General features: G+C 44.3%; 2 protein-coding genes across 2 annotated transcripts in view; one reads left to right on the top strand and one right to left on the bottom strand.

Moving 5' to 3' along the window:
* The window catches only part of POLR3E (RNA polymerase III subunit E), a 28,878-nt gene extending 20,909 nt beyond the window's left edge, over positions 1-7,969 (top strand). The window contains exons 19-21 of the mRNA XM_082291856.1: positions 3,809-3,886; positions 4,721-4,846; positions 7,123-7,969. Of these exons, the coding sequence (XP_082147982.1) occupies positions 3,809-3,886; positions 4,721-4,846; positions 7,123-7,179 (261 nt within the window). The 3' untranslated portion in view covers positions 7,180-7,969. The remainder of the gene's footprint in view (positions 1-3,808; positions 3,887-4,720; positions 4,847-7,122) is intronic.
* Positions 7,970-10,683: 2,714 nt separating this feature from the next.
* On the bottom strand, positions 10,684-23,190 carry CDR2 (cerebellar degeneration related protein 2; the record flags this gene model as incomplete). Its single annotated transcript, XM_082291815.1, has 5 exons — positions 10,684-11,551; positions 12,697-12,861; positions 13,026-13,174; positions 17,755-17,867; positions 23,112-23,190. The coding sequence occupies 5 exons, from the start codon at positions 23,188-23,190 to the stop codon at positions 10,684-10,686; spliced, it is 1,374 nt and encodes a 457-aa protein (XP_082147941.1).
* Positions 23,191-26,592: the final 3,402 nt, after the last annotated feature.

Raw genomic sequence — 26,592 nt, forward strand, 5'->3', positions numbered from 1 at the left:
TGCCTTTGAGGAGAGAGGAGAAGGAACTTGTGAACTGCTCAAAAGAGGAGGGCTGGAAGAGCCTGGAGCATGGGAGCTGCTGGGGGCCAGCAGGAACGTGTTCAGTCGTGTGCAAAGTACATGTTGTGGCACCTGGGAACTGAGTAACAGCCTGGAAATGTCACTAGGGAGAGCACCAGTTGTGCTGCTTTCTGCTTCCTCCCCTGGCAGTTTCCAAGTCCTGGGGTGGTGCTTGCCTGGAACTGTCTCGGTGCTGGCCAGGCTCTCCCCTGTACCTGGTGTAGTGTGTGCCTCTGCCATGCTGGTGGTAAACAGCTGAGGTCATTCCTGCTCTATTACTTGGAACTGGGACTTGTTCGCTTTGGAAATTTGGGGATTTTGGAAATCTACACGAGGAGTGAAAGTGAGATAGTTTCTCTTTTCAAAAAGCAAAATAAAATCCTGCTGAAGAGGGGTGGCCAGGAGCTTCCTTCTGTTTGGAAAACCCTGACACAGGAGACCTGCAGAGGTGCAGAAGTGGTCCCTGGAATGTCTCTTGAGGAGACTGTTGCAGGTTTTAGTTCTGCTGACTCAGAATTTACCACAACACCCGAGCTCTTGTACAGGAGCCTGTATGAGCCTGTACTGCTGTCAGCAATGTAAATCATTGCCCCCAAGCCTCCCCCTGATGCTCTGTGCAGATGGCAAAGGGGCTGGGGCTGGGTTTACTCTTTGCATGGGCTCAGACACTTGGGAGTTTCTTGATTGTTCCCCTGGACAATTTTGTCAGAAGCCAACAAGGGTGCCTGAGCTCAGGGAAAGCCTGGAGGGTTGTTTAGTGTGGGATTTCATAGTTACTCATTAGTTTTCTGTAATTGAAAGTGCTTTGGTGATAAAAATCAATGATCTGAGGTAATTAAAATGATGTTCTGTGGGGGGTAAAGACACTCTTGGCTTGAGTGCTTACCTATTATAGAAAACATGTGGCTGAAAATGGCAATTGAAACCTTAGCAGGGGAATGCAGGATCTATTACAGAGCTGACCAACAGCACCCAGGGTATGAGATAAACAGTATTTGTGGGGAGCCAGAAGAGAGGCCACTCCAGCTGCAGATGTGGCCATGGGGATGCCTGCAGGGTGCTGTGCTTGCTGTGCTTTGTAGCCTCATCAAGCGGGAGGGAAAAGCACGAGTCAGGAAAGGGCAAATCCTGGGCTGGTGCTGCCATGGGAGAGGGTGAGGAGAGGGGACAGACACAGAGGAGAGGAGAGGAGCCCTGGGCAGGCAGGACTTGGTGCCTGTGCCCGGAGCTGTGTAGGCTGAGCCACTCTCCCACCCCATGGGAAGTGTCTGTGCAGGACTCTGGCTCCGGAGGATCTGCACCCATTTCCTGCAGACTGGGGGGTGACTGGCTCCTGCCAGCTCCCTTCCCAAGGCCCACGGAGTGGCAAGGTTCTGCCAAAGCCTGAGCATATTTTTGAGGCCTCAGGAAATGATGTAACTGTTGTGGGTGTCCTGCCTGGCTGGGCTGACAGGAGGGGAGTGCTGCCCTGCACTCACTGAGAGCCCTGCAGGCTGGTACCAATGCCAGGCTCCCTGACATGTGAGATCAACAGTTTACCTTTAGGATTACTCCAGCTGCTAAGTTTTTTTCTGGCACAATCAGCCCCTTCCACCTGTAACTTGAGGCTGCCTGGCAGTGGCTCAGTGCTTGAGTGAGACACGTCCCAGAGCCGAGGGCTCCTCCCTGAGAGGCTCCATTTGAACGTGGCAGCCCTGGGACCTGGGGCAGCAGTTCATCTCCCAAGAGCCTGCACTTGCTCCAGGGGCTTAGAGCAGGGAGGGGCACAGGACAAATATTTTTAAAATGATTTTAGGGTAGCAGAGAGCTGTATCAAGGTGAGGCTGGAGAGATCAAGGTGACATAAACCAGCAAAGGGACAGCAGATGGCAAGGCAGTGAAGCTGTTTGGGCTCGTGTCTCTTCAAGGAATCCGTGATGGCATTTCCCACTCCCATGGCTGGGCTGTGTGACAGCAGCAAGCGAGCAGGGAGCTGTTGGCACCAGTGCTTGCAGCAGTTTGCAGAGGAAGGCTGGAGGGAGGAGGAGATTCTGTGTGTTTTTCTTCCCAACTAAGTATTGTGTTTGTTTGGAAGCTGTTTCCTCACAGAATGGCTGGATAAACACAGCTGTGTTTCAGCCCTGTGGCTGAGGCAGGAGGAGTCTGCACTCCAGGGCTGTGCTGACTCACTTTGTGGAGCCCAGCAGGCTGTGCCTGGGTGCTCCCAGTGCCCTGCACTTTGCCATTCCTGCTGCAGCTGTTTTGTGGAGGGAAGCTGGAGTATTTGATTTTATCTCTGGTGAAAACCTACAAGAGAGATTATTCCTCAAAAGCAGGTGTCCTTACAGGAGGAGAATTATGTCAGGTGCTGTGAGCCTAATCAACCTGAATCCTGGCTCTAAACCAAGTGTAAAACCTTGTTATATTCCAGCCATTTGGACTAACCTGAAAGTCAAAGCTGCTAATCTCACTAGGCAGCTCCCACTGGACAAAACCCTTCCCCTTTGCAGTAAGATCAGAGGCAGAGCATGAAAGGAAATGCTGATCTTTTCACTCTGCGATGCACAAGTCTTTTGGCTGGTGTGAGGGAGGCTGGGAAGAAAGGTTTGGTTTGTACCAGCAGCCAGGATTGAGGGATGCTGGAACAATTGGGACTGGCTTGTTAGCTTTTCATAGATGATTGATTTAGGTCGTCTGGGCGGTTAGCAAGGAATAAATCGTTAGTGACAGACAGGAAGAGACACATCAGGAGTGAAGGCATATTCCAGCAGTGCTCATTAGTCGCTGCTCCAAGGGGAAATGTTAAGGCAAATGGATGCTATTTTATTTTTTTAGAAACTCAGGGTATGGAGGGGAGGCAGTTGTGCTCCTTCCTGTCTGCAGGGGTTTGAAGCTTCTGCCTCAGAAAAAATGAATGTATTTCTCTAGCTTGGCACATGGGGAAAAAACAAAATACACAAAACCACTGTCACTTTTGGAGTCTGAAATGAGCAAGTGCATCAGTGTTCAGTCTTCTGGAGTCCTGTAGTCTGCCCCAAAACAGAGATGGCAATACACCAGAAGCACCTGCTTGTCAGTAACACTGGCTTGGGATTAGTGAAGCAGATAACTACAGGATAGAGGCTGAATCTCTAAAACCTGCCATTGTAAAGGTAAAACCCTCCAGAAGGACCCTGCAATGCAGTTGGTGCTCTCAGCTGAGTACTGTTCTGGATGGTCTTGAAGCAAACACTGCTGACAGGAAAAACCTACAGACATCTTGCCATGGGATACCATCAAGGTCCCAGCCCTGGGATTGTTCTGGTACGTGGTGGCTGACTCTCCACCAGTGGAAAACTGTCCCCTGCACAGTTGACGGGATTCCAGTTTGTCCAGCAGCTCCCTTGAAAGCCCAGCTGTGGTTGGTGTGTGACAGATGTGGCACCAGTGCCCTGCGGGGGTTTTCCCACCCTGACCAGAGCCATCAGTCAAACTTGGGCACGTCGAGGCACACCTCAGGGGTCCATGGTGCTCATCCCATTCCCTGGGTCACAGGTGTGACACAGACCATGTTTCTGCTCTGTGAAGAAGGTGCTGAGCAGGCACAGGACTGCCAGAGCCAAGGCACCCCTTCCAGTGTGGGGTGGGACAGCAGTTGGGTTGTTTCAGCAGTTATTCCATGGCAGCCAGGGTTCTGATTCAGCAATGGGTGTCCTGGGATACAGTATCAGAGAATCATTAGGCAGACTCATTAAATAGCTGGTTATTTTTAACAGCCTCTTGTTCTCAGTTTCCTCCACAGACTGCTGCCTCGCCAGATGAACTAAAGGTCTATGCACTTTGGGAAGCTGGTGACACTTACGATCAGGTAAAGATAAAATAAGGGATGTTCCCCACTGTTTATTGAGCATTTGGCATTGTTTACATCCATGTTTCTGGAACTGGTACAGCAGGTACAGTTTTCCTCTTTCTCTATTGGTGTTTTCAACACCAACCTGCTTCCAGCTGAAAGGAAGCTCTTAGCTCATAACGTGTTGGTAATCATGTCAGTGACCAGCTCAGGGGCTATTTCTGAACCTGTGTGAAGAAAGGATTCTTCAGTGCAGGCCTCAGACCAGGCTCCAGTCCAAGGTTTTTTTTCCTTTTGATGGTAATGCAACATTAACCAGAGATAATGGCGTATCTGTTGTATCTGTTTATACTCAGAGTAGGAAATGACTGCAGCATATGTGAGCATCTCCTGAGTTCTAACTGCTGTCAGAGTGACCGAGGTGAAAGGGAAGGTGCCTAACGACCTGTGGATGGGCAGTGCAGTTCCTAGCTCCTGAACTAAATACATTTTTATAGGAAAGAGCCAAACACTAGCCAGGCTCTTGTCTGGAGTGATGTGAACTCCCATGGACACATTTGAGAGGAATACATTGCAACCCCTTCTTCAGTGTGTTTTTGTACCTTTGGGGGTGCCCCAGGTCACAGGACAGGTGCAGGTGTGGCCACAGGGTTTGGAGGGACCCCTGTAGAGCCCTTGGAGGATAAGGCACTGCTGGACAGCGGGAATATGTGGGATGGTTTCAGGATTATGAAGCAAGAGTCCTCTAACGTAGTTCAGAGAATGTTTTGTACAGACTAAGGCATGTGCAGTTTTGAGAGAAAGGCAGAAATAATTGTTCTCTGTGTACTTACGATACATTTTCTTTTAAAGCATCGCCAAGTTTTGCTTGAAATCTTTTCGAAAAACTACCGAGTGCGCAGGAACGTCATCCAGAACCAGCTGAGTCAGGAGTGTGGAGAGGATCTAAACAAACAGGAGGTGGATAGAGTGTTAAAGGTAAGCTTCTCTTCACTTTGGGTTTGATCCAATTAATAGGTGAGTTTTAATGCTTGATTTGAGCAAAGGATTATATACTGACAAATGGTAAGGATATTAGAACAGTTGTTGTTAGAATATGGACAAAGCCTGTGTTTCAGCTTGTTTTCTTGAAAATGCACTTGCCTCATTCTATCTTCTTTCCCTCCAAGGAGCAGTGGCTCACACATTATTTTGTATTATTTAAACAAATCTCTCTGTCAGCTTGGAGCAGCAGAGAATAGAGTGTAGTAATATTGAATATTGAGTGTGATACTTATTTTTAAATAATGCAGAATTAAACATTAAGGAGGTGGGAGGGCTCTGCCCAGTGCTCTTGAGTTACCAACTGACTGCTGCTGGTTAATGCTGAAGAGCACGAGTGCCACATGTTCAGAAGGAAGTGCTTCATTCTCTAGCAGGATGTGCAGCTTTGTACAGAGCAAAACCCTGGCCAAACCCAGCAGGCAGAGCAGTAGTTAACACATCTCATTGTGAATGTTTATTTGAATCCTTTCATCCGTCTTTGAAGATGCACCATTTACTTGCTCAAGAAGTTTAAGGTATAAAGTACTGACCACACAGGCCATGACTTTAAAAGAGATGCAGGATGGCCAAGCAGAAAGTTGCCAGCTAATGTAATACTTTAATCATTGTGGCTGGGCCTTTGCTCACTGTCACCCACTTCAATAAGACAAGTGCTTAAGTACTTTATTACATTGTGATCTACAAATGAATAATAGCATCTTTGAAGAACTGCAGATCTGTTGCTGTGATAATAAGCAAACTGGTCTCACTTGAAAGAACCCAGGTGTCTTAGCAGTAAAATAAGCTCAGACATTTCTGCCTATTAGACAGTATTTCCTGTGGCTCCCTGTGCTGGGGGATTTGTCAGCGACTACATGAGCTCAAGTATCAGCTCTCCTGGAACATCTAGACAATGTACTGGCATTAGTTTTTCATGATGCTGTTGCTATTTAACAGATAACCTATTTCTAGAAAAAATACCTGCCCCTAAGTCACCAGGCACTGTTTTTATATAAGTCACTAAGTCAGTGGGGAACCAGCATTGTGTTGTGGCAGGCCTTATTGCCTTGAATACATTTGTTACAGGAGTATGGGAAATTACCTTTGTTTCTGAAATAAAATTTAGAAGTATGATTTAATGAAAAGGGAAGATTCTCTGGCTTCTTTAAGCCACAAGAGATTGGATTCCTCTATGAGTGAAATTGGATTTGTTGACTCCTATTTCCCCATCTGCCTGTGCTCATTTTTATACACAGAGGAACAGCCTGACAGGGTTTGTATTTTCGCATCTGCAGATCAAGTCTGCAAACCCTCTTTCTAACCTCTGGGTTTGTTTTCATGATGGACGAGCCCCAAGACTTCAGAAACAAAAATACATTTAAACTCCACAGCCTCAGTTCTGCAGCAGTGCTCGAGCCTGTGTTGAATTGCCCAAGAGGGTGGTTGGAGCAAAAGAAAGGGGAGCCATTAGCTCAGAACTGCAGAGACTTCGTGCTCACCTAATAGAAACAAGGAAATGAGCCCCGAGACAGGCCAGTCCCTGCGCTCCTTTGCTGAGGTGCTCTCCTGCCCTAAGCGTGGACACCTGGTCACAGCAGGGTTCTGAGGTTTGACACTTCATTGTCATAAAATGGGTTTCTTAAAAGGCTTCAGATCCAGTGACTGCCCTCACTCCCCTGCTCTGTCCCACTGCTCCCCTTGGCCTCTTCCCTTGAGCTTCAGCCCATTTCACCCTCCACTGCCCTGCTCCTCAACCCTCACACACCCTGCCCTCCCTCAGCTGGCTTCTGCACGAGCCCCACGTTCTCCCCCAGGAGCCACCACTGTTCCTCACTGCCTTGGCATCATTTGTCCCTTTGTGGCTCTCAACCTTCCCCTGCTGTGTGTCCCCTCCATTGAAGCCATCTGTCCTCCAAGGTGGGGATACCCCATGCTCTGGGTTCCTGCTCTCTCCTGTGCACTGGACAAAGGCTTCTGTTTCTGATCACATTTATTGTCCCAGAGCCAGCCAGTTCCCAAGATTTTATGGACTTTAGAATCATAGAATCTTCAAGGTTGGAAGAGACCTTTGAGATGATCCAGTCCGACCATCAATGCAGCACTACCACTGTAACCACAGAACACCACCCAGCACCTCTTAAACGCCTCTGGGGATGGTGCCTCCACCATGTCCCAGCTCAGCCCCTTCCCTTGCCGGAGCAGCCTAACAGAGCCTTTCCCTGTCTCCCCAGGACTGCTGCGTGAGCTACGGGGGAATGTGGTATCTTAAGGGGACGGTGCAGTCCTGACAGCGGTGGCAGCGGTGTCAGGTGATCTCGGGGACACAAGAGGAACCTGCAGCGGGTGGCACAGCCGGGGCAATGCCGCGGCCTCGGCAGCCAGGGCAGGATCTGAGCTGCTCTGGGGCACGTGGGCATTGTGGGCAGTCACTGACATCCCAACACTCAGAGTTTGCATGGCCTCCGAGGCGCGGGAGCCGCCGGGAAGGCACCGTGGGACCCTGTCTGCAGCTTGATTAATCTGGGATTTCTAATGTATTGCAATTCTCTTTCTGTTTCGTTATGAAAAAATAAAACCATATAGTGACACAGACATGATGGAAAATCATGGTCTAAAACTTTATTTTGTAAGTAACGCCAATAAATTAAATTTGTTTACAAACATCCCAGTTTTTGTTAAATCCCTGGATGCTCATACTTTAGTCTGAGCATTGTCATAGCCCTTGCAGCCCTCTCCATAGAGAGCAGGTAGTCATGTTCATGGGAATGTCAGGCCTGGGAGGGGGGAACAAAATCACTGTCTGTGAACTCTGTACTACATAGCAATTGTTCTCACCTGTTGTCTGTGAAATGAGTTACTTGGAAAAGTACCTACATCTGAAACATGGGGAACAACTACTGGATTTCTTCTACTGGTGTGGGGTTGGTTTGAGGGACTTTGTGCATTACTGATGTGATATAGCGAGGTAGGTAACCGAGGGCACCCTCTGGAAGGCATCCAGCTGTAGTTACCACACGGCAACCATGTAAAACCTCTATTTTGTGTAATTTTTAAATAAAATTTTATCTCAAAGGTCAATTCTACCCCGCCTTGTATTTGTCCAAGAAGAAACAGAAGCTGCACCTGCTCCTTTTACATCCTGAAGGCCTGGGGAGGAAGGACAGAGGTGGAGAGCAAACTGCAGTGCAGTCCCCGCGCTCCCTGGGGCTGTGCAGCAGCAGGGACAGGGACCCAGCCCTGGTGGCACATCCTGAACTGACCATACCTGCAGTACCAGAGGAGTATCTGCTGTGGGCACTGCGCAACACGGGCGCTGCTGGTCCTGCTCTCTGCTGTAGCTTCTTCCATCACATGAGAAGCTCAAGGGGATTCTATTGATTTCATCTCCTTATGCTCAGAAAAGGCTGAGTTGAGTCGTTGACTAAAATAAGCAGATTAAGGTAGTTAATCCAGATAAGATTGGCTAAGAATATTGTTACCATACTTACGGCATTTTGCATTTTGATGGAAAATAGATATTTTCAAACTGCTAAAACTCTAGCTTATTTAATAGGCTAGTGTAATTTATTAACTACATCAATAAAACTGGGATGTGTTTTACGTTCAGGCAGCCCTGGCTGGCACTGACCTACTGCCTGTGGCTGGAAAGCTCTCTGGGAAAGCCACGCTCCAAGAGCAGCTCTAAGAAGAGCCCAGCCTGGAGGGGTTTATTGCACAGCCTGCACAGGTAAGTGCTGCAGGACAGCCAGAGCTCAGCAATGGCACAGGAAGCCAAGGGAGAGGTACAGTACAGAAGAATCAAGAAGTTTTGAGGAAATATTTTTGGTATTTTTAAAGCACAAAAATTTTATCTATCAAAGTGCTCTAAATTAGCCAAAAGTAGTAAACCACTGAAGATCACCTATTTTTCCATGTCTTCTGCCCAGCAGGTGTGGATTCCCCCTGAAGTGGTACGGAATACTGGCAGTGAACTTCTTTGTGCCCTTCTCAGGTTCCTGCTTTCAGTCTCCGAATTGGGGTGAGACAGGTCCAGGTGGCAGGGACACAGTGACAGCACAGTAACCTCATGGCACAACAGCTTTTCTGATTTTCCCCCACTTGCCTCGTTTTTGAACAGCACTGAAATAAGCCACAACAACGAGGAAAAACTACTTACTTTCATCTGGCTTTCTGTCCTAGACAGGCCTGTTCTTTTCCATGCAGCTTAACTTTTCTAAAATACAAATTTCATGGGAACTCCATTCTGTAGGAAAGATGACGAGCCTAGATAATGCAGGTGTCATCTGCACCAAGCACACTGTTTCCTGATTGGCACAGATGGATATAATTACTACTTACACATGCAGCTTGACTGGATTATTTATTTGCTTAGAAAAATATTCAGAAGATTCAGATTCCCATTTTTAAATAATTTTCAGACTGCAATACGTTTTAGAGAAACTCCCACAACATGAAGTCTTAATACTGCACCTGAAGGACGAGCTGAACAGAGAACAGCATAAGGCAGCAGAGCTGCAGCAGCAGCAGCTGGACTAAAGCTGAGAAACTCAACATTCCGGGTCAAGGGTTTGGTACCTCGCAGCAACTCGGCAGGAAGCTGCTTCCCAAGAACTGCTGCCACATGAAGCTTTGAGACCCTTCACAAGGAGAAGGATGTCACCTTTTCATTGTGCCTTTTTTTCTCCCTCTTCATCTGTTTTCTTCACAGCTTGAAGCTGCTCTAAACAACCACCATCTCCATGTTCTTTGTTTTTCAGTAATTAAGTATATATGAATTACTATTACGGAGTGGAAAAGGAGAGGAAGAACAAGAGTGTGATCCCCCGTTTTCAGTATGTGCTGGCAGTGTTGTGTTCACTCTCCCACCCCCCCAGGCAGCATGGAATAGGTCCAGAGAGGCTGACACTGGAAGCAACAGACAAAACAATGTAAGGTTTTACCTGGCCTGTCTCCTCAAGCACTTGGAGTTTGTGGTATGTAACATTAAAAGCTACTCCACTATGTCAATGCTACTTCTAAAGTTAAATAGCTAAATAACAACTCTCTAACTTACCAAATACACATAAAAATGTACTTTGCAGACATTCCACCAAAGAACAGTAGGTCCCAAATAACACAGAGTCAATTCACAGTATCTTGCCTTAAGAAAAGTGCCCTACAAAGGAAACTGTATCTAAAAAGCCACACAAACTTTACATCAAATCCTTTCTTAGTAGGAAGACATTTATACTGATCTGTGGGAGAGCTTAGTGATTGTTGAAACACGGTACTGGCTTAAAGCAAGCACAGCTTTCCACCACCCTGCCAAAGCACGCTCAGCTGGACTGCTCCCCTCTGGAGGAGATGCTGCCCCTGAGACTGGCTGGGGATTTGCTTTTGTTAATTTTCTACATCAGCATAGTCACAGGGCTAGATCATCCCTGTGAACCAAAGGAAAGCTTCAGTCTGGTTCTTGTGAGAGATCTGGAGTTCTTAGCTCTGTTGTTTCTGAAGTGGAATAAGGAAACTAGTGTCAGTCACTGCTCTGGCCAGAGATGAAGTGTAATATGAAGTAGTAGTGTGCATTAAGCTATGATATTTGTTTGCTTTACAACCACTAGTTTGTGTGACAGTGCTGAACATTAAATCTACTGCTACATAGAACAGGGAATCTAGCTGATAACTAACTAGCTTGGTTAACTACTGGGCTACCAGCCAATCCAAAACATTCATTTTGAGTGCTTAAGAAATACATCCATTTAAGGGGTCTTCTTGACATTCATATGAAGTGTGTTCTTGACTAACAGATAAGGTTATGGCTGAGAGGAGAGAGTCTTGTACTTCGCTCTGTGTTCATCTATTTCTTCCTTTGTTTTTCTGATACAGCTAAAAATCTCCTTGAAGAGTGCTTTATATTCAGGGAGAGCATTTGTGGAAGAGTCACTTAGCTCAGCAATTGTGAATTCTTGATTGCTAGCTGAAAGATCGTACTGGGTGTTTCCCACATTTAGGTCTTTGGAATACTGCTTCAGCGTTTGTACAGCCTTGTGTTTCAAAGAGTCTTCATCCATTTGACATTTCTTCAAAAGTTCCTCATACTTCACTTTCAGAGCATTGTACTGAGCATCAACTTCATTGAGTACAGAGATTCCTCGCTGCTTCACAGCTTCAGCTCTCCTAATACACGTTTCCTCATGGCCCCTGAGAATGTCTGCCCCGGCAGCACTGCTCAGGAAGCTTTCGCTGCTGCTCCGTTTCAGTGCCTTCTTCTCAAGCTCTGATACTGTCAGAAGTCCATCATCTGCCAGGCTCTGACCAAGCTCCCTGTCTAGAGATTCCTTAAATGAAATGAAAAAGGATTCTGGCACCAGTTTCTCTGCATTATGGACCGTGTTTTCAGACTGAAGTATCTGTCGCATTTCAGCTACTTCTGCTTCCAGCTCCTCTGCACGAGCCCGATACAAGTCTATATCAACCAGCCTCCGCTCCAGGTCACAGTTTTCTTTCACCATAAGACTGTATTCCTCTTCCATGGTTACCCTCTTCTCTTTCTCTAGGTTCAGCTGGGCTTGCAGGACTGTCACTGCCTTCTTTAACTTCTCATTTTCTTCTTCTACAGGGCTTAGCTGGCTATCCATTGAAGTAATCTTTTCTGCAAACACATGATCATAAACAAAATACCTGCAGAAACAAAATAAGGATTATCAAACATAGGAAGTACAGCTGACCACACCTAAAATTTTCCTGTCCTGGGTAACTAATGATGTATTTAAACTGTGTGCTAACACACTTCAGAGCATTCACAGGGGCCATTGCACTTAACCAGTCAGTCGATTTAGTAATCGGAACAGTTTGTAAGGACTTCCATGCCATTGAACCAAGCTCGCAGCTTAGGCAGAATAGCAGCTCGTTAACAGTTTCAAGTTACAGACAAGATGATTGAATAATCTAAGTTTAAATTATAATTTCAGTTTAAATACACATTGCCTCCCTGTACCATACAGTACTTTCTGACACTGATTTTTTCTACAGCACTCCACTCCTGTAAATTTTGTCACTATCCATGGTAGGAACAAGCTTCATAATTAACAAAGCAATGCTGTAGGCTGGTATTTTCACAAGCCTTTGGCAGCTTGAAGGATCCACTTATCTTTTGAATTGCCAAGAAATAACTTCTTTTTGGATGTACAATTTATTCTGGAGTACTACCTCCATGCAGTGCTGAAGCCCAGACACAAAGAGCCCGTTCTGTCTGTGGAGGTGCTTCCCTTACAAAACTGCCCTCTAGGCTTGCAGTTAGTCTGAGCTTTTACCATGTGATTGTCCCGATGGGCCCCCTAATGCAGTTCAGCTGGGTCAAATGGCTCTACATTTAAATGGCAACCCAGTGTTCCACGCACTATCTTCCCAGCTTTTAGCATCATTTTAACCAGCTTCAGTTCAGGTAAGCTAAAGAAGTGTCCATCAACATTCAAGGAAAGGATAAGTTACAGAAAATACTTTGCATTGAATAGGTTTGTTTTTCTGATTATCTGTGTGTTTGCTTTTATCTGACTGAAAACACTGGGGTGCAAACTGTTGTAAGTTTTCCAGGCTACCATTTGATATGGCTGGCTCTGGGGGAGAAAGTGGTGTACCAATACTGGTGTGGTCTAGAAGCAGGCCAAAAGTAATGGCAGCACCACACAGTGCAGGTACTTTGGTAGTTGTGAACATCAGGTAATTCTTCTTCCAGCTTGTCTGCTATCTGTGCTTGTGTCTTAGTTCTTAAAGTTTTGCTTAAAATAGTTTCAGTGTTCTTTACTATGTAAGGTAAAAAGTCTTACTGGCGGAGGTCATACAGCTCCTTCAAACATGAGAAGCTGTGCATTGATCTTGGCTGCTCAGATCTCTCCTGGCTCATCCGGCCTCGTCCAGGCTTTTTCAGTTCTTCCACTTGGCGTTGCAGGTCATCTATGTGTGTTTGTAGACTTTCAATAGTCTCTGTCAAGCTAGAAAGTGAAAAGACCTTTAAATAAAACTAACCTTTCAATTTACCAGTATTGTAGAATGCCACTGGACAGAGACAGCCACCCAGTAACTACACAAATACACCTGGACTGCTCTTATTGGTATTATCAGCTGGGGGGGGAGGGAATCTGTAAAAGTTTGCTACCTTATTATCTTTTGTTGTGAAGCTCTACTTTCTGCAACCAGTTTTTGATTCGTGTCTTCCAGTTCTCTTGCTGTCACGTCCAGCTGTTCGTAGACTTTTGCATGTTGGTCGTTCATCTGCCGCAAGAGCTCCACTTGCTTTGTGAGGTACTGCAAGACAGTTCTGCTGTTACTGCTTTACACTTGAAACACAAGCCACAACTCCTGTTTTCCATTTTTATTCACATTCAGAGAGAAACTCCTGAGTTTTACAAATGTAAATTCCTGTGTTTGCTTTGGTAAGCTCAAGAGGCTATAGGTAACTCACCAGGCAGCTTGCCTTTGGTCATGGAGGTCACCCCAGGCTGATCCAGCAGCCTTTTACCTGGAGGAGCTGGGTTTGATGGTGCCAGCTGTCCTGATCTGTGCCCACGCCTTCTGATGGGGCTGTGCTGCAGTCAGCACTGACAGAGCCTTCAGACTCCAACACAGCCCTCAAGTGTCTGCTGTGGCCTAAAGGTTGCAGTGGGCTCCAACAGAAATTTCTTAACTGTGTTGACCCAACAACTTTCTCAGCATTAAAACTGAAATATTGGGTAGCACCATACATAACTAAATTTATTTTCAGCTGACCTAAGTTCTTCCAGTCTGAAGCAGCATTAGGTTCAGCACAGCAGAATTTAGGTTGTGGTCACACTTAAGACAGTATGTGGGCTAATATGTGTCAGGAAGTATAATCAAGTTATTGAATTCAAATCTTTAATTACTCACAGGGAACTATTCTAGTTACTGTAATCCCAAACAAAGGTCTTCTGGCCTTTTTTAAAAAATAAAGCCTCACATGAAGTATTCTCAATTTAATCCTTTTGGGTTTTACAATTAACTACATAGAGTGTTTAGTTTCCTGAATAATGTCAGAAAGCTTGGAATTCTTAGTCTAAGCAGTTCACAATCACCTAAAGCTCTTAAAAAAAGTATTTTATATTCTCCCACCCAGGACATTAGCATTTACATGAGACAGTCTCAAACTGAAAAAAACTAACCCCCTAAATCTGAAATATTTTGTTCTTGCATAGAATTTGTATTTTGCAATATATTTTGTACTGCTACATGTTACTTTCTTAAAAGTAAGCTTTAAGTAGCAACATCCAGCAAACTCCTAGGCAGAATTACTTCTCTTTACATAGGCCTGTTACATACTAAAAAACTTCTAATATTCTACTTAACCTTTTACCTCATTAAAAGATTGGTGGGTTTACATTTTAGGAAATTTAAGAACAGATAATAAGTTTATCTAGGACTAGTAACTGCTCCATACAGACTTCTAGAAGATCAACATGATAGCTGTTGGCTAGATCCTTTTGTAGCCTGTGCACACATGACAGAGGATTTACACAAAAATAGAACGTAGATTAGCAGTAGCATCTCAGTGTGACCCACTTCAGATTAACTTTCCCTATTGGTTATAGCTGAGGAAGGAGCTGGATATCCTCAGACTTTCCTTAGCAAAAGGAGTGTGGCCAAGCACAGGAGCCAAGGCTTTAGTGCCTGAAGAGATGTTGCCACTTATTACAATGGGCTTTTGCAGAAGTTTGAGATGAATGGAAGGGGTGAAGCACCACTTCCTTCACTGTCCATCTCCAGTATCTTCAGGGCTGGTGTCCCGTTGTCCTGGTATAACCAGACCACCAAAAGATGATGTAATAAATACTTTAGACGTTCATATTTAATCCACGTCCCCTACAACTGAGCACCTAACATGAAGCAGCACCTTGCATTCTAGCACATGAAAATTGGACAGTGTCAGAATTCCAGTGTCTGAGTGCTGAGAACAGATTCAGGCAGGAATAAAGTTGCCATTTCCACCCAGACTTTATTACATCTGCAGCGATTAGTTAGTGGCACACGTGTCAGCACAAAGGTCAGATATAATGATCCAAATGTAAAATGCTTAATATGTTAGTATTTAATATATGAGATGTAATCTTAAGCACATCAGAGACTTTGACCCTTCTCTTTCAGTGCAGGCAAAGCAGTGCCATATTTCAGAATGATTTCTCAGCCAGTTCTAGATTTTGCTACCTGTAAGATCCAAATTAATAGGAAAAAGGCCCCAAAAACTTACACAGATACTGCACTGTAAAAGCCAGTACAAAAATTCAGCAGAGTAGCTACAGGAACAGCTGAAAGATCACATGTAGGTTGCAGAGACAAGCACTTGAAAATTGGGAAAAAAATCAAGCACAGAGACTAAATCTGCCATTTGCACAGGTAACCTGTGCAACAGGGTATCCTGTGATCCCACAAGAGAAACAAATGCTGGTATGAAAATAATAGACTGAAGTGCTTTACCAGCTAAGTACTACACCTTGCATATGAAAATTTTATTCCCATTTGTTTCAGTGAATTCCTGTAACAATTCCTCGTGCCAGTAAGCTAATTTATTCAGTTCCCCAGCTGGAGGGTTTCTCTGGGTATTTGATCTCTGGGTTCATCTTCCCTTTTCTACCAGAAATCCATAGGCAAGAGAAACTTCTTTGGAGGAAGAAATTTTTTTTGTTGCTATTACACTTTAAAATGGCACTGGGGAAAGAGAAAAGATTGAGACAGGAGATGGAACTGAGAAGACAGTGTGTTGTAACAGCAGATACAAATACAGCCTTTGGCTCAACAGGCTGGGCAAATAAAAGGTGCAGGCACTATTTATGTGTCTGAAGCATCACAAAAACTGTTCTCCCACTCTCCCCCTCTCCTTTCGGAGGGAGGTAATAGGACAATCTAACACACATCTCCTACCTTCCTTGGGGGATAGGAGGAAAGAGACTGAAGAGGTATCAGATAAAGCCTTCAAAAAGTAGTATTGCCCAAATCTTGGTAGAGCAAGACATTGAGAGAAAAAATTCCTCTGTCATGTCTGAGGTAGTCTGACCACACAAGTACTTGACCCTGCAACACACCAACTATAGATCACTGCTGGAAGGACATTCATGACACTTCCTGGAGCTGAAGCTCTCTTATGTAGTCAATAAACACTGACCCACCAGAACAGCTTAAGCAAATAAACTGGCTTAAACCAATAGGATATTGCGTTCTTAACAGCACCGGACTATTTCTGTAAATCAATGTAGCTTAGCAATAGCATATTTTCCATATTTCTAGACAGTGTTAAAATCCAGCTGCTTATTACGTAGCTACACTCAATGAGCCAGGTTAGTTGCCTATCACAAAGTTCTGGTGTGTTATTTCAAAAGGTGTGTCGTAACTCTGCTAAACGCTTTCTTACACGTGGTTGTTCATACAAGTGTTGAACCTTGTCTACAGTGTTTGTATAGCACCTTGGAAGGGCTTGTCCTCTCTACATCTTAAGAATGGATCTTTTTATAAAAACTATTCATGGCAATGAGTTATTTTCAGCCTCTGCATAAGTAAATACACCTTTTAACGCTGCAGCACTAATATAAATATCAGCCATTCCAACCATTGTATCCCAGAATGAATAGGATAACAAAGATTACATTTAGTACATAACAGAAAAAAGCCAATATATGAGGTACAAAACAAAAGTAACTTCTCAAAAAACTCCCACAAATCAAACCTGCACTCAGAAATTGTTTATCACTTACTAAAAATGCTGCATTTGTGTTGACTACTTTAAAAACACCTATATATCTTTAAGTACTAAGCTTAGGATTCTTTCAGTTACCTGTTGCCACTGCAATAGTGAGCGTTTTCAGTCTGAAGCTGCAGCTGTACAAAATGCACATCTTAACTGCTGAAGTACTGCTAGCACAAAGGAACTCAGATTTTGTAAAAATCTGGTATATACCAGTCACAGCCTGTGCCCTGTTATTCACACCAGAACCAGACTGAAATGCTGACTATGTTTTCAATATGTTGTCAGTCAGCAAAGTCCTGAATATTTAATAATTTGATTATTAGAGACCATGCATTGCCCTCTAATAGCTGAAAAAATCTCATTATGCTGACAAATGCTAGGTCTGCAAGAACATAGGCAATATTAAAAAAAAAAAAAAAAGGAATTGCCAAAAATAGCCATGTTTTCCCACTCTGTTTCCTAAAGATGAGTGGTTTTGAAAGGATGGTTATGTTTTTGAGTTTTTTCCCCTGGAAAATATGGGACAATATATCCACTATGTCCTATATTTAGATACTACTTAAGTGGGATTTTTTTCCTGGGGTTTTTTGATTGATTGTTGGCTTTTTTTTGTCCTTGTAGAGTTTCTTTTACATCAAAATAGACTTTAGCTCCTTTTATCACAGCCCAGTTTATGTATGGAAGTATGTATCTTCAGATTTTACTTAAATCTTACACCTGCACTTATCAGCATTTAAATTTCAGTGAGAATTCATTAAAATTCTCATGTAATATTTTAAATTATTAATGTATTTATCATCATATAATTTAATGTCGTTTTACCTGGCAAGATCAGCAAAGTTGAGCAATAAAAATAACTGAAGTATCTTTTCTGTACAAAACTGAAAAATACCAGTCATTTGTCATTAAACAAACCAAACCCAACATGACACTTAGTGGCACAAAGCTTTTGGTAATCAGAAAAACAGTTCTAAGTATGATCTACCTATACTGGTTCTCAAATTCTCAAAATAGCAGAAGTGGTGAAAGATTGTTCAGTATTTTCCATAAGATCTCAAGGAATTCAGATCTTAATTTATACACTGTATGTTGCAGGTCTAGATGCTTTCACACGGGGATCCTTCAGATATTTTACCTCTATCTCCTGCAATTGCTCTTGATTTGTTGCATACATTTGCTGTAAGGATTCTTCTAGTTCAGTGTTACGGTCCAGTAGTGTCTTCCCAAGCTCAGCTGCAAGGTGAAGATCTAAACAAAGAAATCATGTTTGCATGTGAGTGAGAGAAACAATAATGCAATCTAATTCTAAAGCATGTTATCAAATACTTGAGGTATTTTCATTGCTGTTATAACTGCTCCAAGTTATCTCCAGTACCCAAAATGGAAGTTAGCTTACACTGAGTTAGGACATTCACCTACCATCTCTAATGCAAGTCTAAGCTGGCCCTGAGATGCAGAGACACTCTGTGTCATGAAGCTTCTTCAGTTCCTCCACAAGCTGTCCAGACACACCCAGCCACGTTCACCTCCCACACCGTGCCCAGTCTGCACCACCTCTGCCCAACATATCTTGGGGTTCACCATCTTTACAGCACTCAGAAGAATAAGCATAGGAGACCCTGTAAATGTTCCTCAGACCCAGGCCGAAGCTGATGAACTCTTTATTTACTTGACTGTTCCTACCCATTACTCCTTCAGAGTTCAGGTCACTCAGGATCAAAGTGCTAAATGAAAGTTTCAGACGCTTTTTATGGTGAACCAATAATATCAAAAGACATAAAACTGATGGAGGCTTGCAGCTATTCTGCTTTTCAAGCTCATAAACCCAGGTGATGACAAGAATTGTTTCATGTGCTCCAAAACATCACTTTAAATGTCATTTGTTCTCAGGCACTTAATCTCAATTTCACTTCAGTCATCTTCAATCACCCCCAGGGTGCAGTGACTGTAGTTGTCGCAAATTAAGAAATAAGTCATCTGAACACTCAGCTTTCTAGAGGGAAGCTTGATATTTGCTCAACAGAATCAGAAGTGCTAGATATCCTATATTATTATGTTTAAAGACAAGTGTAATTTAAAAGCTAACATAATGTGACAAAGCAATAAATCCTGGTATTAATGCTAAAATTGTAATTACTCTGTGTAAAGTACTACATGTCAAAGATCCAAAAGACTTCTAGAAATCTCTGATTTTCCACCTCCTTCCCCTCACATGACCCATGACCTGCATGCATGCAGTACAACCTAGTTGGTTCTCACACAGAACTTGTATCATTAATGGGAAAGAGGCAGAAGAAAAGTCAAGAAAAACTTTGAGTCACATCAAGAAGCCTTAAATTAATAAACAGGAGACATGTATTGCATCATCAGTAGTTACAGCCAGAGAAGAGAACACATTAATTCCATTTTCATCTGACTGCAATGGCCTTTCTTTAACATGTTATCCTACCTCTTTCCTGCCCCCTCTCATTTATCTTATCAGCTAGGAACTGTAATACATACAATACTGTTCCAAGATTGTTTTGTGCTAACCTTCAGTTTGGCAGCCTGTCCAAAATGATTACTCCATCTCCATACATAAGCCAAAGATCTTATTCAGACCAAATTCAGACTTACAAGGACAAGTCAGTACAAACACTTGCCTATAAAGTTGTAGATGTCCAATTCTGGCAAAACAACAGCTGTGCTATTCTTTACAACCACAATGCATTGTTTCCTACCTTAAGGTCAGATTCTTAGCATAAATGCCATAAAAATTATTTAAAAGAAATCCCACTGCATGGGAGTTCTTCAGTTTCAAAAGATGTACGATTAGAAGGCACAAGGCATATTGGTCTGTACTTAGGAGTTTATCCTCACATTGCTTTTTCACCATAGCACCACTCATTACAAAGCAGCCTATGCTAGAGCTGGATTTAAAGTATTTGGATAACGAAACCTTAAGGCATCCTGCTTAAATTTTTCCCATTTGGTAAACAGATTGCACATTGTTTACCATGGACAGAGTAACTCCCAGTAAAACACCAAGCTGTTTGTTCTATCTCATTATGGAATACTGTAGTCTTCAAATTCAGTGAATTCATTATCCTATAGAAAATGGAGTCCTGCTTCACAAAATCTTGTACTGCACAGATCTTTACTAGGAGCCACAATCTTTACAACAATACTAGCATCATTCAAGGCAAAGACTAAATAGTCTATTCTTTTATTTTAATAGAGTAGAATAAGAGCTTTAGAGAGGATTTAGGATTATGTTAAAGACATAATGCATAATGGAATTACTATCATTTCCCTTCCCAAAGTGAAAGTTTGTTTTCATGTTTAAGTACATTTAGGAGTTTATAGCTTCATTTTAAAATGCCCCCTCATCTACTAAATCAACCAGCACATACCACACAGTACTTGGAATACAAGGTGAATAATAGAATTACTGTCATACTTCACACTTGTTCTGTTTGTTAGACTGGCAGAAGCACAAATGGGTTACTATGGGAGAAACACTTTTATAATTAAGACAATTTGTTTCTGAGGGGGAGGATACAAGTGGGAGCGCTCAAGAACATACAATAAAACCTTAACCACAGAGAAAGCAAGTACTGAAATAATTTCACCTCTTCTAAAATTCAGAATTTTTTTGCATCGACTTTTCTACATTGTCAAGTACCTGGAAGCCCTATTAAGAGCAAATTTTACAAGTGAGGTGTGCCATGTATGTTTTCCAGATACAAAACGGAAAGTGTTAATTTACATTTCTCTGGAGAGAGTTACGGTAGAACACTAGAAGCAAAACTGCATTTTCTGTTGTAAATTTATGTAAAGCAACAGCTAAATTCTGACAGACGTGCATTTTTCCTTTTCACCATAAAGATGGAAGCAGAGAGGTTTTTAATAATGCAAAATGTGTCTGTGCAGATCTAAAGATCTTCATTTTCGTAAATCTGCTTAGTTGTACTGGCGTTTACCAGCTCCATCAGAAATCCCCAAAGCCAGACTTCAAGGATGTCTTCTGTGATGTTGAACAGCCCTCACTTACCAGCGCCTTACAATCTCTGACTGCATTACCATCATTGAAAAAAAGATATCAACAGTACCAAAATCCTTCTCGTCTACTTTTTCATAACCCACCTAACAAAATTATTCAGAAATTTTCAATATAAAATTAAGCCTGTTCTTTTAAACAGCAAAAGGCATCAATTGTGCAAGATGTATTAGTAAACCTAGTTGAAGTTTACTTAACTGTAAAATTAAACCTTTATTTTTTTACTTAGTTTCCTATTTCCTATTCTGTATTCAGAATACCCTCTATTCCATAAAAGTGAGTAACAGCAAGATGCAAAAAGAGCAGTCATATAAAAAAATTCTCTTTTGAAGGTCAGCATACTTCAGCAAAACATTGCAGAAGGATGGCTGTTCCCATCTTTACAAGATTTCCACGAGCACTTTTTGCATGAGCAGTATGCCAGACAAGCCCATCTCTGCTGTCAAGGCAAAAATCTTTGGTAAGTAGGAAGACTGCCAAGGTTTTCCAAAACCCCTACCCTAATTTTAAGTTTCAAAGACTGGCTGACAAGGACTTCAGGCTTGTTTCAGGGTGCATTCTAATGTTTTACAACCTAGGTTCTCATAATCACACTCACCAGTTTTTAAACATGCACTGATTGTTTGGGTTGTGAAGGGTTTCACAAGACCTTGATAAGCACTCCTACTACCCTGTTTACACACATCTGTGTGTCTTAGCCTTAGCAGCAGGAGGAGTAGTATCCTTCAGAGTCCAGAAATAAAGTACAGCACAACATTTGAAAAACATTCCTGTAAGGAATTCCTTCTTTGCGTTTCAACTTGCCCACCAGTTTATTTTCCCCCTTTTCCTTTTTGTGAGGCTATTAGTTGCTTCCATTTAAGCTTGAGAACAGAGAATCCCCAGAAAAAGACTGTTCACATGTTGAGAGCGCATTAACCAACCCCCAAAAAGCAGTAACCTCTAGAATGGAATACTGTTTCTTAAAAGTTGACAGCAGAGTCAACTGGTGATTATTTCCTTTAATTAAAATGAAAGCAGATAAACATCGAGAAGGCAAGAAGTCAGTTGTTATACATTGTGAAGTCTCTTTGTAGGTCTTCTATTCCATAAACACTGACATAGTAAAAACATTACTGAATCATGTCTTCAGATTTTTCACTCTCTTCCCTTTGACAGCCAACAGTAGTTTCAGGATCTTATTTAAACTGATTTGTTTGTATCCTAGAGCCACGAAAACATCAATTTTGGGTGAAGAGTACCTAAATACAGCTTTCAAACAGTTAGCTGTTTTATATAGTATATAATTAGAGAGACCTGTTCCTGTCTTAAGAAAGTTTCTGCTGTCAGATGCCTGATCTCAGTGTGAATACTGTTTAGCTTTCTCTATGGTTTACAGTACAGCAGCCCCCAGCAATCCCAAGAATTAATGTATTTCAACATAAAAGCAAAACACGTAAGACTGGAGCAGGTTTGCAGGAAGCCACTTCACCACTTTTGAGCTGGCCTTTCAAAACAAATTTGGGATTAAGAACAAAAAGTAGAACTATGTAACTTAGGTAAATACCAGCCATAAATGCCACTAAGCTCTTAAGGAAATTGCACATTCTTCCCGTATCATGGCTGTTAAAAAGATTTTTAGTGCAATTATAATTGTATTCTGGGCTCCCTTCTCATCTGTGAAATGAGAACAGCATTTACCTCTTGCATGTAGTGTTTTAAGACCTATTGATGGAATTACATACAGAAGCGACACGTATACTTCTGAGACATAATGGAGTTATTTGATATTTTAATAGGAAAACCTAAAAAGTTTTTATTAAGGAACCTGCGACTAATCGAGCACTGCTGCGACTACAACTCCATCGACTGGAAGCCCTTACAAAGAACTCAACAGGGCGCAACAGCGCATCCCACCCGGTGCTTCCAGCGCCTGCCCCGAACAGAAGCTGCTTCACCTTCCGCGCAAGGTGCAACTTTTTGGCGAGCCGCTTCCCTCCCTCCGGGCGGAGAGAGACCCCGGCACCATTCAGCTCGGCTGCCGCACCTCCTTCCCTCAGACAAAGACGGCCGCAGTCGTTACCGGTGACAGCGATCCCGCGGCGGCGGGAAGCGCGGCCGTGCGGGGATCCCGGGCTCCGACGCTCCGAGCCCGGCACGACCGACCCGCCCGCCGCCGCCCTGCCACCCCCGGCCCCCGAGCGCCCTTCCCGCCGCCCCGCGCCGCCGCTGCCTCCTCGCCGCCCGCCGCGGCCCCTTCCCTCACACGCCCTCCTCGCCGCAGCCCCTACCCTCACACACCCCGCGCCCGGCGGTTCTCCACAGCCCCTTGCCTCACATGCTCCGCTCAATGCGGCCCCTGCCCGCACCCCCGCGGCGGTTCCCCACGGCCCCTTCCCTCACATACCCGGCTCGCTGCGCTCCCTCCCTCACACGCCCCCCGCCGCCGCCCCGGCTCCCCGGCCCCGGCTCACCTTGTTGCAGGTCCTGCTGATCGTACCAGGGCTCATCCTCGCGGATCTCGAACTCCTCTACCAGGCTGTCGGCCAGCATCGCGCCCCTTCCCTTCCCGGGCGGCTGAGCCGGCAGCGCCCACCCCACGATCCCCCTCGCACCGAGCGGGGCAGAGCGAGCCGGCAGCCGCTCCCCGCCTCAGCAGCCGCCTCCGGCCATTGCCGAGCGGTTCCGGACTTTGCCGAACCTCTCCCCCTTCTGGCCGGGCTGCGCCGGCGGCAACGTGGCAGCTGCTGCCACCGCCCGCCCCCCGCCTCCCGCGATTCAAACACAGCACCCTCGCCTCGCCTCGCCGGCGGGCAGCCAATGGGGAGCCGCCCGCCGCACAGATCGAAAGGGCGCTGGACCAATCACAAGGTGAATTCATACCGAGCGGCCAATAAGGGCGAAGGGAGGGTGGGTCCGGGGTAGCCGTGCCCCGCCCCGCCGCGCGGTGCGCAGCCTCTCGGCAGAAGAGGTGGGTCGGTGCCTGTGGAAGGGGCGGTGGTCGTCGGCGCTCTGCGGCGTTGATGGCGGGGAGCGGTTGCTGAAGGTGTCTGCTGCGGCTCGTGGCGGAGCAGGACTGGCACGGCCCGGGATGGGGCAGGGCGACCTGGCGTAGGGAAAGCCGGGGCTCGTAGTTGCCCCGCGTTGGGAGCGCTGAGGGAAGAGCCCGTGAGGAGGGACCCGGCGTGGTGCCCAGGTGCGAGTGGCCTCCCCGCTGGAGTGTGGGAGCGGAGGGCGGAGAGGGGAGCGTGCAGGGTCAGTCCGAAAAGGGCTGGCTCCCTCCGCTCACCTCGCTCGGGCGGCCGCCGCTCGCTCTCGGCTGTCTTCCGCACAAAGCGGAGGGAGCCGTGTTCCTGTCCTGAGGGACCTGCTGAGGAAAACGAGCGTAACTTCCCTGTTCTTAGCAGATGAGCCCTTCCAAAGGTGCAGTCGTGCGAGCTCCCCGAGCCCCCGCCTGGCGGGAGCGCAGCCCCGGGACAGCCCCGCAGCGCGGGCCCGGCGAGCGGGCACCGCCGGTGCCACAGCCCGGCTGCCTCTGTGAGCAGCCCCTGAGCATTTCCCCTCAGTGCTACCCTCGGGACTAGCAGCGCGTTTATTCTGACTTCACTCTTAATGTGGTGCAAGTCACGTCAGGAGGATGAGGAAGATACGTGTGTCCAACCAGTCTGTCAGGGCTGTGGGCATGGCACAGCGGTTTGGGACCCAGAACGGCAGGGCAGGATGTCAGCTAGTGTGCCTCAGGCAACATTTGCTATTATCTCTTGGAATCCACTTTTCTTCTTTAGACTCGTGTTCTAGTTTCCTTTAGCAATTGTCATCCCGCTCTGGGAGAAACGCAGGTAATGTCACACTGTATCTCACTGGCCCGAACAGCCTGTTCTTTTGGCCTCTGTGTATTAACACAGTTGTAACCACTAGACATTTCTGAAACCGATTTGCCTTCTGTGAGTCACAAAATGTGCGCCCGTGCTTTTACGTACTCAATATAAAGGCTGACTATTAAGAAGAGGGAGGGGATGCTCATGCATGATTTCATTGTAGTGCTATTAAAGGGAACATCTGGGGAAGGAAGTGTGGTACCTCAACTTCTAATTGAACCTATTCCATAAACAAGGTGCAGAACCAGATGTACCAATTAGGGTAGAGTTGTGTCAGGCCCTGCACAATTACAATTAGTCACGGTACCAGAGGCCAGTTTGTGCATTGTTAGAAGATTTTTGTTGATGAAATTTCAAATACCTTCTTTCAAATTTTCTGAACTGAGAGGGCCATTTTTATTTGTGTCAGAAGGAATCGAGTCAAACATGATTTGAGAAGTGACTGTTTGCTGGTAATGTTAGTGTGAAGCACTTTTATTCTTGGTGCTTATGGAATTTGAAGGAAATGAAAGTCTCCCAATTCTCCATTTTGAAGACCTGTGCAGGGTGCTCCAGGTAGAAAGAGAGGTGAAATATCTACCTTTCCAAAACCCTAATATCCACTATATAAATAATCTCATTAAGGATATTTGTGAAGGTTTGAAAAAGCAAATGTGACACTTGCTAATAATATACTGTCATGACTTTTACATTAATATCAAACTTATTTTTAAAAATAAATACTTCAATTGGACATCTTTTCAATAACCTTTTTATTCATTATAGGTTTCTCAGTAAAAGATTGTGAAACCAAACTTGCTGCAAAAATGCAAAATTTTGTCCCCTGAAAATGGAATTGTCTCTATGGCTGTAGAAAAACAAGTTTGAAGGTATATATCATGGTAATTCTCAAGTATTTAAAAAATCAGTCATATTCTTAGAAATAAATTGGCTTTAATAAAAACAAATCCTAGGGTTCCAGTTGTTTGTCAGCTGGTTCTTTTTCTTAGCTATAGAATGAGGTTACCTACTCTTTGCGTCTCGTTTCGTATCCCAGCACCTTACATATATGTGCAAAAGTGCATCCACACTTACTATTCTTCAAGATTCCTTTTTCCGTGTTGGGGGGTGGAAAAGCTGCCTGTTCCATCTTCCCCAGTCCCTACCTGATTTGTGGCTTTTGCGTGGTCCTCCCCTGGTGATTCGGAAGTTCCTCCCTTCCTGCACAGCAGCCTCTCTTCAGCCGCCTTGTAAACCACAGGAAGGCTGGAAACAGCCTTGGCTTTCATTTCCTGTTTCTTCCATGGTTATTTTTATGAGGAGTTCAGGGAGCTGCTTATAGAGCTGCTGATCAAGCAGATATTCAGGCGAGGTATTTTGATGGATATGTGAAAATTGCATTTAGGGTAAAACTGTTAATATGCAGAGGAGCAAAGTGTGAACTATTGACATAAAGCAGGTTGTAAAGCTCTGCATAGTAAGACTAAAATTTGAACTTGAAGTATCCAAATTAATGGGAGACAGCTTCCTTCAACAGATGTAAAAATGAATAAAGTCTCAGTTAAAAACAGATACCTGGCAGTATTTTTGTATTGGGATTATAGAATCAAGTATGGTCAAGGACTATTGTTAGGTAGCTATTAAACAGCTTTAAAAAGTAGAGGTTTACTGGAGTTGGCTCTTTTCTTGGCATAGTTTACACCAAACATGCTAAGGTAATTGATGGAAAAGATCAGCATCTTAAAAATTAATTGTCTGAATTCATTGATAGATTAAAGAAATCTTTATTCTTGGGCTGAATCTCTGTTATTTGGGCATATGTAAAATGCTGTGTGTTACTTGCTGTGTTTTATTTACATGCAGTCTTCCATACCATGAAAATGTTAATTAAAAGATGTTTTGTTTTGATTGTTTCATGGTTTATTAGGTGAAAATACTGTTTCCATGACTTCTTAGCAATTAATATTTTAAAACAGAAGGGCAAAACTTGGTATTTGTTTTGAAAGAAATACTCCCCTACCTGCACGCTGCATTTGACCTTCGTTGCAATGGAATACGTAAGGATATGAGTTGAGTCACTTTATTCCAACACAGTCCA

This window comes from Coloeus monedula, assembly GCF_965178545.1.
Source record: "Coloeus monedula genome assembly, chromosome: 16".
In the NCBI taxonomy this organism is placed as follows: Eukaryota; Metazoa; Chordata; class Aves; order Passeriformes; family Corvidae; genus Coloeus; species Coloeus monedula.